Consider the following 12,536-nt stretch of genomic DNA (forward strand, 5'->3'; position numbering starts at 1 on the left):
ATGCCGAAGGTGGAGGCTCGCTTCTGGCTCTTAGGTTGTATTATATTTTGTTCCTTTTCTTCTCTATTTTTAATACATATTCTGACTTTTTAGCGGAAAAAAAAAAAACCAAAAGCTAGAGTTTAAGTTGATTCATTGGTATTCATTGCATATAGATGTCTCCATGCAGAATGACACAAGAGTACATCCGTTGTTACGTACGTATTGAGGAGAGTTCCTCTTGTTTTTGGACATATCTATCGTGATTGAATAAAGAAGGGAGGTTGATTTGAGGAAACCAGGCTTCAGCTTAACACATAAGTGTGGATCATTTGGTTTCAAATGCTACCCTCCTTATTAGATAGCTTTCTTCTTATTCGTATACAAATATAACAACTTACGATTCTACTAGCACATCAACCTTAAATGTACATGACTTCTTTGTTATCCCAAACATAAGAGATAAAACATGATACATAATAGAAAGTAAACTGACTCACAAGTAATATCAACACTATTACGTATGTATGTACGTATTAACTATGCCCATGCATGCAAGGTGCCGGATCATGTTGGAAAAGTATGTCCATCAAACCTAGTTTATTAATAAGACTATTTATTTTTATTTTTGTACGCAAGAAATTTCAATCTGATCCCTTCACTCCGCAATTGATCAATTTCCGCCAACAGATCAATAAGACATGAGTATGGGATCGAAAAGCAAAGAGGTGATGGGTTCCTTCAACACTTCATGGGCAAGAGTGAAACTATCTTTATCCTTGTAGATGGTATCAACTATACGAGTAAGGTTGACACATCTTAACAAAACTGGCATTGGGACATCGGTCGGCTTCAGGCACTCTTCATTTATATCTTTCCATGCATCCACCACTCTCCTACTAAACTCATCATGTACCTCTTGCTCTGAGACACCATATTGTTTTATGTAGCACTCGATGGCAGAACAAACATGGCCTCTTTCTTGTTCAGCCTGCTTCAAATATATTTAGAATTTAATTTGATTAATTATTGTGTTAATTAATTAGATAACAAGAAAATTTAAAAAAAAAAGGATAAATTTGATCAACTTATTAATAGTGTGTATATATGTACCTTGTTGGTCACCATATCATCCATGAGCCTAGTTATTAAGCTTGAAGCATTCAGAAGCTTATTACGTTCATTCATTACCCAATCCAAAACTTCTTTTGTCACAACATCTCCCATGCCGAGCAAGGAATTTAATATGACCATGGTAACAGCCGAGCTCTTTGATGCATTTTGCATATACTCTTCGAAGGTTGGAATATATCCTTTATTAAACCATTTGGCCTCCTTCAAGTAGGATCTAACTTGAGCTTTCATCTGAAATATTAATGAAACCAGTAAGAAACCCAACTGCTCATTATTTATTTATTTTAACTTATTTGTCTAGGTATTTATGATACCAATAGATTAATAAATAAGGGTATAACAAAGTTGAACCTATTTGTTTCGTAATTTATTTTCTTATATTGTTGATCTAGGCAATTTCTCTTTAAAAAATAAACAGTTATTCATGTTAGCATAAAATCTCATCTATAAAATTAAAGAGAAAACAAAGGAAAGAATGATGGTGAACCACTTCTTTTGCGTAGTTAACACGATAAGATCGTCCTTCCTTTTTCAACTCTTCCTCGGTTTCACTGTAAACATATAAGAGTGCTGAGTATAGCACCTTCATGTATTCAGGGAGTTGATCGATGGAGCCAAGGTCCCAACTGAAAATGAAAACATGAAGTTGTGCTAAGGGAAGAAAATTTTAAGATTTGTTCCCCCACCCCCACCCCCTCCTAAAAATAAAATAAAAAAGGTGAAGAAGAATGATTAACAATTTGATGCATAGTAAAGTAAAAATAAACAGTATTCATGGAGAAAACAAAGGAAAGAATGATTGAACTTCTTAGTTAACATAAGATCAACACTGTAAACATATCACATCAGGGAGTTGATCGATGAGCCAAGGTCCCAACTTTGATTGCTAATTTTAAGATTTGTTCCCCCACACCCCCTCCTAAAAATAAAAAAATAAAAAAGGTGAAGAAGAATTAATTATAAATTACACACTTCAACTTGACAATTTGACGCATAGTAAAGTAAAGATATAAGCACATATCACCTCTCAATTGCATCTGTGAAGAGTTGTAGTTCTTGGAGGTTACCATACGCATCATAGGTATCATCAACAATGGTGAGCAAGGCTGAAGTTTTGGTTACTATCTTTCTGGCAAGAGCATAATGAGGCTCAAAGTACAATCCTAACATCAAAAAATAGCACTCCACCATTCGGTCTCTAGCGTAAGGTAGCTTTTGTGCAATGCCCAATTCTTTCCACCATCTGCAAAACTCACTCAATCGATAGTAGAATTTCAGTATTTTATTACAAATTTCAACTACCTGCTCCGATACCATGTAAAGTTTTGAACCCAAAAGTTTGAAATGATAGGTGGAGAGACTTCATATGCATAAGGGTTTTGTGGGGGGGGGGTGTTGTAGGCTAATTAGCAACCAATGTGGTACTAAACTCCCAACAATTTGTTTCGGAAAATTACAATATTATGAGACATAGAGTTGGAAGCTTACATTGACAGTTGGCTTAGCTCCTGCAAGTAGATGGATTGTAGTAGATTGAAATCTAGTTTTGCAAGCTTAAGAACATATTCATTCTTTGTGTTGTCTTCTTGGTAAACAGAGATGTAGCGCCTAGCTTCTACCCTTGCTGGGAAGACCTTGTGAAGTGGTTGTCTCAAGGCATGCATCACTTGTGTTGCAAGAGGATGATGAGGTTTTAGATCATCAGTGACAAAGACATATTTAAGTCTGGTGGTTGTGAAGTCTAAGGCTTCATCTAGAATATCTTCTCCATGTACCCTCAAATGTGTAGCTTCATACAAGCAAAGCAAGCCCCTCACATCATTAATGAGATCCTCCTTGAACTTACCATCACTGCTCTTAAATCTGTTGAACACATCTGCAATTCACCACCCAAAAAGTGACCAAATGATAATAATAAGATGAAGACCAAGCAAGATTGAGTTAGCTTGTTTAAGGCTTCTGCTCTCTTTGGGTATGTCCTAGAGATGCATTAAGGGGTCCTTCCTTGTATATTTATTTTTTGTTCCTTTCTAATAAAGAATATTGAGTTATCTAGCTAGGACTTACCACAAGGGACATTATACCCTTGTTGTCTCAATAAGCGAAACTGCAAAGCCACAGTATAAAGGTTATAGTTGTCATCATCATCAAAACCATAATCTGAGGCATTATATATCTGCTCCAATGCTTTCTCCATTTCTCCTTCAAAGTGGTATGCCACACCAAGCCTTTGCAATAAATCAATCAAGCTCAGTTTCTTATTTAAAAACTCATTAGCATCAACCACTAGCATCCTCCTCACTTCTTTTTTCAAATCTTCAACTTGTTCAAGAGAATAAGCTCTATTCATCTTCTACAAAACATTGTTTTGTATTTAATTAGTACAAATCAAAATTCATAATTCCCCCCCCCCCACCTTCCCTCAAGAATTTATTTTTAACCGTAGTAAATTTGGATACGGTAAAAAAAAAAAATGTATGGGTAATTAGGGGTATTAAACAGACAGACTTCTATATAGAATATAATCAAATTCCTGTAATAAAGAAAACAAACATTCATTTGTAATAATAGCACATGCACTTAATATGTTGTTCATAGGATTCTTCCTTTTAAGTTTGGGAGCAAATATACGGGCATACTCACTATGCATCAAACATGTACATTATCCAACAAACTGAATAATAACAATGTATGCAAAATATTAATTTGTCAAAAGAAAATTAACCTCCAAACTTAAATAAACACAATATAATAGGTAAATTACTTAAGTAAAAAAAAAATCAATTAAATTCTATCACTAATGTATAAACTAGAAAAAAAAAAATCTTTAACCAGAAAAAATGGGTGGTTAATTTTATATAGTGACTCTAACGTTCAACAATTCAACATAGATTAAATATAGCTTAAGTAGAGAGAGAGCCTTGTCAACTCAAGATAATGGGATTATATGATCTAAAACCTACTTTCCTCATCACTTGACTCACCAAAAGGGGGGGGGGGGGGAGAAAATACAATAGTACAAAGGATTTTTTTTATTAAGTCATACACATGAATATGATAACTTCTTGTCACCATTCACCAAAGTGGTGAACTAAAAAATTCTATAAAAAAATTGAACTAAGAAATAACATCTTTAATGCCAAAAATTTTGGTGTAGTAGGTAGGGTCCCTGAAAATATCAACGGTTAGATTAACCGTTTGATCCTTTCTATGGTGGAATTAGGTATTCCGATAAAAAAAAAAATAAAGTAATTACCATATCACTAGGAGGATTTGAAATGAAATGATCACCCCAAATGCTAGGATGGAAATTGGCTGTATTGCGTATGATCCCTGTGTCTTCATTTCCACTAAAATATTGGTTTGATGGATTTGGAGCAAAAGAAGATTTGACTACAAACATCTTTTTTTTAAGACTCTTAATATTAAGAGAAAACTGGAATGGAGGAACAAAATGGATGTGGTTTAGGTTTAGGTTTAGGTTTGGACAGAGAGCAAAAGAAGGTTGGACAAATTGGACAAACATATTTTTTCTTCTTCTAAGATGTTTTGCATCAGGTGGTAATGTGAAGAAGGATGGAACAATGTGACATAGTATTTATAGGGCTTATGCCTTGTCCTTGGCTGTGATAGCATCACATGGATCGCATGACTACATGAGTCACATGCACATGCATTATATACTATTATAGTACGATGAGTTCACACTGCAAATTAAATGCAGGAATCGCCTGGCTCCAACTCTCCCATGGCAGTGGTTTTAACTTTTAACACGCAGCATCTTAAAAATAAATAAATATATAAGGTTAATATAATACAAAGCAGCACATGGATTTAGGAATGGATACTATAATATCATCTCTATAGTGATGGAGGTTGTAGCTAAGAAATGTCTCTCTCTCTCTCTCTCTCTCTCTCTCTCTCTCTCTAACCTTGGGTATTTTGTCCTTCTTTTAGTTGCTATGTCGGCAGCCAAGGTTCTGTATAATTTTGTTGTGGAGTTAGGTTTTAAGTTAAGATGTCATAGTCCCCTTCACATTGGGTATTTTGCAGTGTTTAAACATCCCTCAACCCTTTTCCCTCTTTTTCTCAGAATGGAAAGTAAACAGCTAACTGCTTATTTATGGGATGACGAGTTTGATTTAAGGCACAAGGCTCCTTGTATCCTGGATAGAATCAACTCTCCTTGTATCCTGGATGGAATCGACTAACTAAGATGGAGCATCATGTTGCCAAATTGTAGAGAGGAAAGAAAACAAATGCTTCTAGGCTAGGGTCCCGCCAATATTTCTAACCCAGGGATATTTGAAATATGAATAAAGCTTGGCTGATCGTAAGTAAGGATTCATTGGCAACCAAATTTTTGGACAGTTAGTCCCAGCCCAACTTAGATTTTTTTTTTTTTTTTCTAACAAATGATATCTAAGCTTTCGACTTGACTAGTCCTATGGATTCATATTAACCCCACAACCATATAGACCAAGTCATACCGAGTTGAAATGAGAATCATTTAACTTTTACTAAAAATAGTGAAAAATGCTAAACACCCCATATAAATGGTTCCAATGAGATAAGAGAAGTCGAGTTTGGAATCACACACTTCTTAAGTCGAAGCTCCTATATCAACTTAGCTACCCCCTTGGAGTTACCTTAAATGATATTGTTGAGTGGGTATTTATGAGTACACATTAAAAAGGTGACAATTTTCTACAGAGGTAACAACAATAGTTACAAAACGAGTAAACATAAAACAAAAAATTCTACTTTTGTAATTTATTTTTTTTATCTAAGTAAATCTAGGCAATTTTCAACTTTTTTTTCCCTTTAAAAAGTTGAAGCCAGCTGTGATAACGAAGGATGAGAATTCAGTTGCAATGGATCATCCAGCTGTGACCTGTCTGCAAATTATTTGCCCTCCCATTGCGCCTATGCAACCTTTTCCTTCAGCTTGAGGTGGCTCACATCTAGAGATATATATATATATATAAAAAAGAGATTTTTTTTGTTGACACCCCTAAGGTGATTTTATATTTTTTACCCTTTTATGTTAATACAATTTTTTTCAGTGGGTAAAATATGTTATTTCACATATGTACTTTGAAAGTGTGTAAACAATATTTTAAACTCAGACTTGGGGCTCTAGTCTGTCCTAAAAACCATAGAATTGGCTCCTTAAATTGAAAACCCAATGATCCGATATCAAAAACCCATAGAATCAGTCGTTTCAGAATGATTGGAATTAGGATTGGTTTTGGTTGTTGACTCAGTTGATCTGATTCCAATTTTTATATAAAAGTAATTTCTCATTATATCATTTTCTCGAGTTATCATCTTGCATGCAAAGTTTTAAAAATTGGAATTAGATCAATCGAGTCAGCATTTTTAGGCACACTAAACAAGAAAATATATTAAGCAAAGAGAACAGTATTCAGGTCTTACATGTTTCTTTAATTTCTCATAGCAGAAAAAAAAATTAAATTTTTAAATAATTTTGAAAATTATCTTTTATCTTTTATCTTTTTTTTTTTTTAGAAAGACTAGAAACCCTCTTTTAGGGGCATGCTTGGTCCAACAGTAAAGCTACGAACGTCGTGGCATGGTGGTCAAGCGATCGAAACAGCCTCACAATACTCTCGAGGTAAGGCTATATAGTTCTCGCCCTCCTAAACCTCGCACATGCAAGAGTTGCATGCACCGAATATGCCCCTTTTTTTATTATTATAAACCCTCTTTTACTATTGGCACTGATTAAAAGAACTTTTAAAAATAAAATGAGGAATAATCAAAATAAACTTATATGTAATAAATACAACTATAAAGGTGTCATTCAAACAATCCTATAAGCAATGGAAAACAAAACAATCTTACCAACAAAAAAAAAAAGGCAAAACAAAGTTTCCTTCCCACTAAAAAATATGTTTAAAAAAACACCTATACATCCATCAGGATAAAGAACCAACAGAGTGGGAAAATTGTCTTTCTTTTTTCTCCCCCTTCCCCTTCCTTTTCCTTCTGTTGGGGTGGCTATGCAAGATTTTCACAGTCAAGATGGGCTGCAACATTTGCAAAAAATATACCAGTATTTTCTATCCTCCATTATGTTGGCTTGTCTGAATTTGTAACTTGACCAAGGCCCTCTTTGGTATTATTTTTCTTTTTGATTTTTGTTTACAAAAATGGTTTCGATTGCATTTGGTATCATTTATAGAGCTTGTTTCTATTTAAAAATTTTTGTTAAAACACAAAAACCAAAAAGAGATCAAGAGTCATTATGTATTTTGACCAAAAATGATTTTCATTTATTTTTGTGCTGGAATTTAATGAACATGTGCTTAAAGGCTCAATATGGAGGGACAAAGTAGTCATTTGCTTTGTAATTAGAAATCCAAGCCCCTTGCCCCCTCTTCTTCAGTCTAAAGTGGAGAAAGAGAATTATAAAAAAGATGGGTGAATAAAATATCTTCACCCATTTCTTACAAAAATTATTTTACACATAAAGATATCAAACTATTTCTCATAAAAAATTATTTTTGCCAAGTAGTTACTAAACCATTTTTATGTTTTGATAAAAATTGGTTTTCATTAATGATTTTTGTTAAATAGATAAAAAGAAAAAAGAAAAATGATACCAAAGAGGGCCCAAGTAAGATTATTGAACCTCATTTCTCTCTTATCAGATCGTATTAGAGTTGACATGAGTCTCTGTCACCTGAACTCACCACGCATGAATATGAAGATACAGGGAGTTCATTACCACAGCAATTCCAGAGCCCAAAACTTCTGAAAGCAGAAAGGAAAACGCTAGTTTCAAGTGAAGCTGCAAGAAGAAATGTTTTGAAAAGGTCAGTTAACAGAAAACAGGAAAAAATATAAAACAAAGAAGAGATGAAAGAGAGATTTTGTGGATTGTTCTGAAAGGAAGTTTCCACCAACTTTTGGAAAAAAAAAAAAGAGTCAAGTGAAATTTTGGGCATTTTATACTTTACTTTATGCAGGTAATCATTGTAAATAAGAGAAACATAATTTAAATTTGAATTTGAATTTGAATTATTCTCCTGTTATCCTTAACAATTAATTTGAATTCAAATAATTTTGAATTGATTCAAATTCAAATTATTTGAATTAATCAATCCTAATCTAATCGTAACTATTGTAACAGTCCCAAGATATGTTCCTTCATAATTGTTATCTTCTGAAATTCAAATTCATTCAAATACTATAAATATAACCTCTACCCATGTCAAAGGTAAGGGAAAATAATTCAAATTCAAATTCAAATCGTGTTTCTCTTCTTTACATGGTAGAATTTTTCAACTCAAAAGAAAGAGAAACAAGAACAAAAACCACAAAAGCATATATTCAAAGCATTGAAACAAACTAGAATTAGTGGGCAACCCTGTGGCAGAACAGTGAAGTTGCACTATTGCAATATGATGGTCACACGTTTGAAACTTGGAAACAGCTTCTCCTGCGATGTAAAGGGTAAAGGTGTGTTCGTTTGCCCCTCTTAGACCCTACAGTAGCGAGAACCTCGTGCACTGTGTTGCTTTATTGAAAGAAACTAAAATTATAATCATTGATATCTGCATAAAAGCAAAAAATCATATAATGATTATTAACATGTTGAAATCTTGATCATCACTAGAATTCATGATAACTGAAGTTTCTTTAAGATCAACTATACCAAGGATGTCTGTGCAAGTTAATCCCGAAAAACCTAGACCAAATGAAAATATTACTGCAAACAGTAGTACTACTTGAGATTTCATTTCATGAACCTTTTTTTTTTTTTTTTTTTGGTAATGAAAAAATGGTGCTCCATGGTAGTGATCATAACCCCCAGGACAAACCCCCGTATCACAAGCAGTGCTTCCGCAGGTCCAATGGGCGATAGTGAGCATGGTAAGACTTGAACCCACAATCAACCAACTCGAGCAATGATGGGTTGAGGGCACGTTCACCACTAGGCTACCAACCCCATTGGTGACAGAGATAAATTAATATGTATACATTAATTGTCATGTCATAAACAAGATGAGACCAGTTTGTTTGAAATAAGGCCTTTTCCCCCAGTTTAATAAGCTAGGAAGCATTTTTCACCCTCTCTATGCATAATATGCATTTTCATTCATTGACATAGATGGCTGAATGGCTCATGTCCATGTTGCCTAATCTTGTTATTTCTGTCTTTTGGAATTTCTCTTTTTTGTTAGTTTTCATTTGTTGCAAGTTACAACCTTAACCTAAAAGGATGTGGTTAGATAACCCCATAAAATGCTGTGTATTCTTTCTTCTATTTTAATGAAAAATAAATAAAAAAAGGTTAATACAATACAAAGCAGCACATGGATTTAGGAATGGCTATTATAATATCATCTCTCTATAGTGATGGAGGTTGTAGCTAAGAAAAGATTCTCTCTCTCTCTCTCTCTCTCTCTATATATATATATATATATTTATATCATGACGTAAGTTGTAGTGAAGGAAATATTTGTTCTCCTATCACTGCTAAAAAAAAAATAAAACTTTGCTTTATTTAAAGTTGTCAGAGTACGATTAATCTCTGATTTTGTCGATCTCTTACTCGGATTTGAATGTATGTGTGACGTTTTCTTAGATTTTATTATAATAATAATAATAATAATAAAAGTGTGATGTTTTCTTAAGCTATGTTTGGTTGTCAAGAAATGAAAAAAAAAAATTGAATTTAAGGAAAGAGGAAGATAAATTAATGCATCATCAAATTCATATTTTTTTTTTTTTTTTTTACTTTTTTTCATTTATTAATAACTAAACAAAGCTTTAAATATCTCCTTTAATTTTGGTGGAGAAACTTGAGGAATACTAGTGTCATTGATTAGCCTTTTTCATTAAGTTTGGCTTTTTCGTGGAAGTTTGGGAGCCATGTTCCCCAAAGTAGGGTTTTTTGCCTTGCTTGGTCGTAAAAGGGTCTTTTTATAATATACCCTTGATCCAATATTGATACCCGATCCAAGATTGACTTGGTATTGGTACCGGCATGTCAACAGAAAATTGCTGGACGTTTCAACACCAAGGACTTGAGGGACTTGAAAACCACTCACTCCCATCGCTACGCCCATTAGTCCTTTAGCAAGCACTAGGAATAGAAATGCCCATAGAGGTAAGTAGCAAGAGAGTTCCAAGCCGGGGAGGTGTGAGTCGGAAGCTTTGGTAGCGTGAACGAATACCCTAAGAAGATGTAACGGGAAGAGAGCGATGGGCTTAAGTAGGGGGAGTAGTCTTTTACATGGTGCAAGCAGTAGGAGAAGCACAAAACTCGTCGATATCAATACGATTTTACATGTCAATATTTTGAACATTTAAGAGGAAAATTTACATCCACCTACCTTTGCGTTTGTCCTTAATTATTACATCCATCACCCTCATTTTTTTCGTCTATTACAAATAAATCGAGCCAAACTAATTAGTGGGATGAATCCCTTCGAAAAGAGATCACATGAATGCTCCGAGTAGAGACCATATGACGATTTCTATGGTCATGTAAAGGTAAACTTGAACCAAGCACGCCCCTAACCTTAATGAATTAATACGTTAGGAACTGTATGTATGAATGTAGTTTGGATCATAATTGACAACCTCTTACTCAAAGTTGCCTCTTTTATTTGTAATTTTTTTTCTTTTAAGTATCGGGAAATGATGAGATTCAGATCCTCTACAATTATTTAATCATACAATTCGATGTACATTCTTCTTCTTTTGACTCTATGCCCTTCATCCCTCAACCCTCGTTTGTGAGTTTTGGAGGGTAAAAAGGAAAGAAGAAAGGGATGCTTATTAAATGAAAACAAGTTTTAAGCATGGTCTCATGACTTCCTCATCTCCATACCAAAAGGCATAGGATGAAATGAGATTCCAGAAGCATCTCAAGGATCACATGTGTCACGTGCATATAGAGAAGTCAACATGCACATGCGTTATACTATTCTAGTACGATGAATCACAATGGAAAAGAAAAAACAAGCAGCACCACATGGACTTAAGATTGGATATTATAATATCATCTCTCTATAATGATGGAGGTTGTAGGTAAGGTTTCGTTTGATATCGTTTTTGTTCTAAAAATTGTTTCGTGTCGAAAATGAAAATTTCAATTTCTGTGTCAAAACGTCGCTTTTAAACGATTTAAGGTTGTTTGATGAATCTGTTTTTGTAACAGTTTCAAAACAGAAAAACGACAGTTCTGCCATTTGATAATACTTGTTTCAGAAACCTTTTTTTTTTTTTTTAAATCAATAATTACAGAAATAACATTAAAATACTATAAACATATAAATCTTTTGGCCAATAAAGTATTTATTACATACCAATCAAAAAAAAAATTGGTTTTAAAAATATGAATAAAGTACAGAATTAACAATGTCTTGTCCAAGTTAATTATGCATTACATAATTCCCCAAATATTTATTTTTTATTCAAGTCTAAATACTTGAATGCATGGAGGATGTCTTTCATCTTATTTGTTTGGTCATCTAATCCTTTAAGTGTCCTTTTCAGATACCCTTTCATGTACTCGTTCAAAGTCGACGGTGGTGTGAATGTTGTTGATGTTGAGCTTTCTGAACATAACGTATGTTGTACGGAGGATGCATTACATAACTCTTCCTCCTATCAGACTAATTGGATCTTGAGCCTTCTCCCACCTTACCCCTTCGTATCTTTTTCTGATTTACATTAATTCAGTGTCAATTTCAATAGTACATAGCCCTCCCATCGTGTCTTGTTTTCATCAACAAAGAAACTGTCACAGGCAAGAGTGCTGCCATGAGTGCTAATACGCTGCTTATTACTCTCATCTATCCCATTCTCTAATGGCTGAACTACTCCCCACCACCCATTTGGTTTCTCAGTCCACCCATCTAATCCATGACCTCCATTGTTGCCACCAGGAAAAATTTCTGGTTTTCTTCAACCCCATTAAGGAGATATGTCCCCAGACCCATTTGCTGCTGCTCACCATTAACAGCATAATCAAGTGAGGGGCATACCAAGCAAGCACCTTTCACAGGTTAGGGGCATACCAAGCAAGCAAACTTAGGGTCCAATAATAACAAAACAAATATGTAAATCTGGCTGAACTAAGAACCCCTAGATAACAATCAAACGCCAAGATAACAAACAACTCCATTCCAATCTCTAAATTATGGTTACAGTCCAAGAATAACAAAACAAATTTGTATAAACATAAAACCAGATGATAACAACATTGTTGAAAGAATATCATATCAGCAGAATATCATATCCAAAAAATGCATCAGCATTAGCAAGCAAATCCATTCAAATATATCAATAGCTAAGGCGCAGCACGAAAAAAGAAACTCGCTCTACATAAAAAACACTGCTGTGACTTGGAGCTCTCCACCAAAATATGGAAAACAGAAAGA

At 34.1% G+C, this 12,536-nt stretch overlaps 1 protein-coding gene across 1 annotated transcript; it reads right to left on the bottom strand.

The window, feature by feature from the left end:
- Positions 1 to 670: 670 nt before the first annotated feature.
- LOC122092325 ((-)-germacrene D synthase-like) lies at positions 671 to 10,202 on the bottom strand. Its single transcript, XM_042662642.1, has 9 exons — positions 10,080 to 10,202; positions 7,868 to 7,930; positions 4,370 to 4,516; positions 3,181 to 3,463; positions 2,602 to 2,989; positions 2,138 to 2,356; positions 1,601 to 1,739; positions 1,093 to 1,344; positions 671 to 970 (listed from the first exon to the last, which is right to left on the bottom strand). Exons 1-9 carry the CDS (start codon positions 10,200 to 10,202, stop codon positions 671 to 673), a joined length of 1,914 nt encoding a protein of 637 aa, XP_042518576.1.
- Between the last annotated feature and the right edge of the window lie 2,334 nt (positions 10,203 to 12,536).

The sequence above is a fragment of the Macadamia integrifolia genome, chromosome 10 (assembly GCF_013358625.1).
Source record: "Macadamia integrifolia cultivar HAES 741 chromosome 10, SCU_Mint_v3, whole genome shotgun sequence".
NCBI lineage: Eukaryota > Viridiplantae > Streptophyta > Magnoliopsida > Proteales > Proteaceae > Macadamia > Macadamia integrifolia.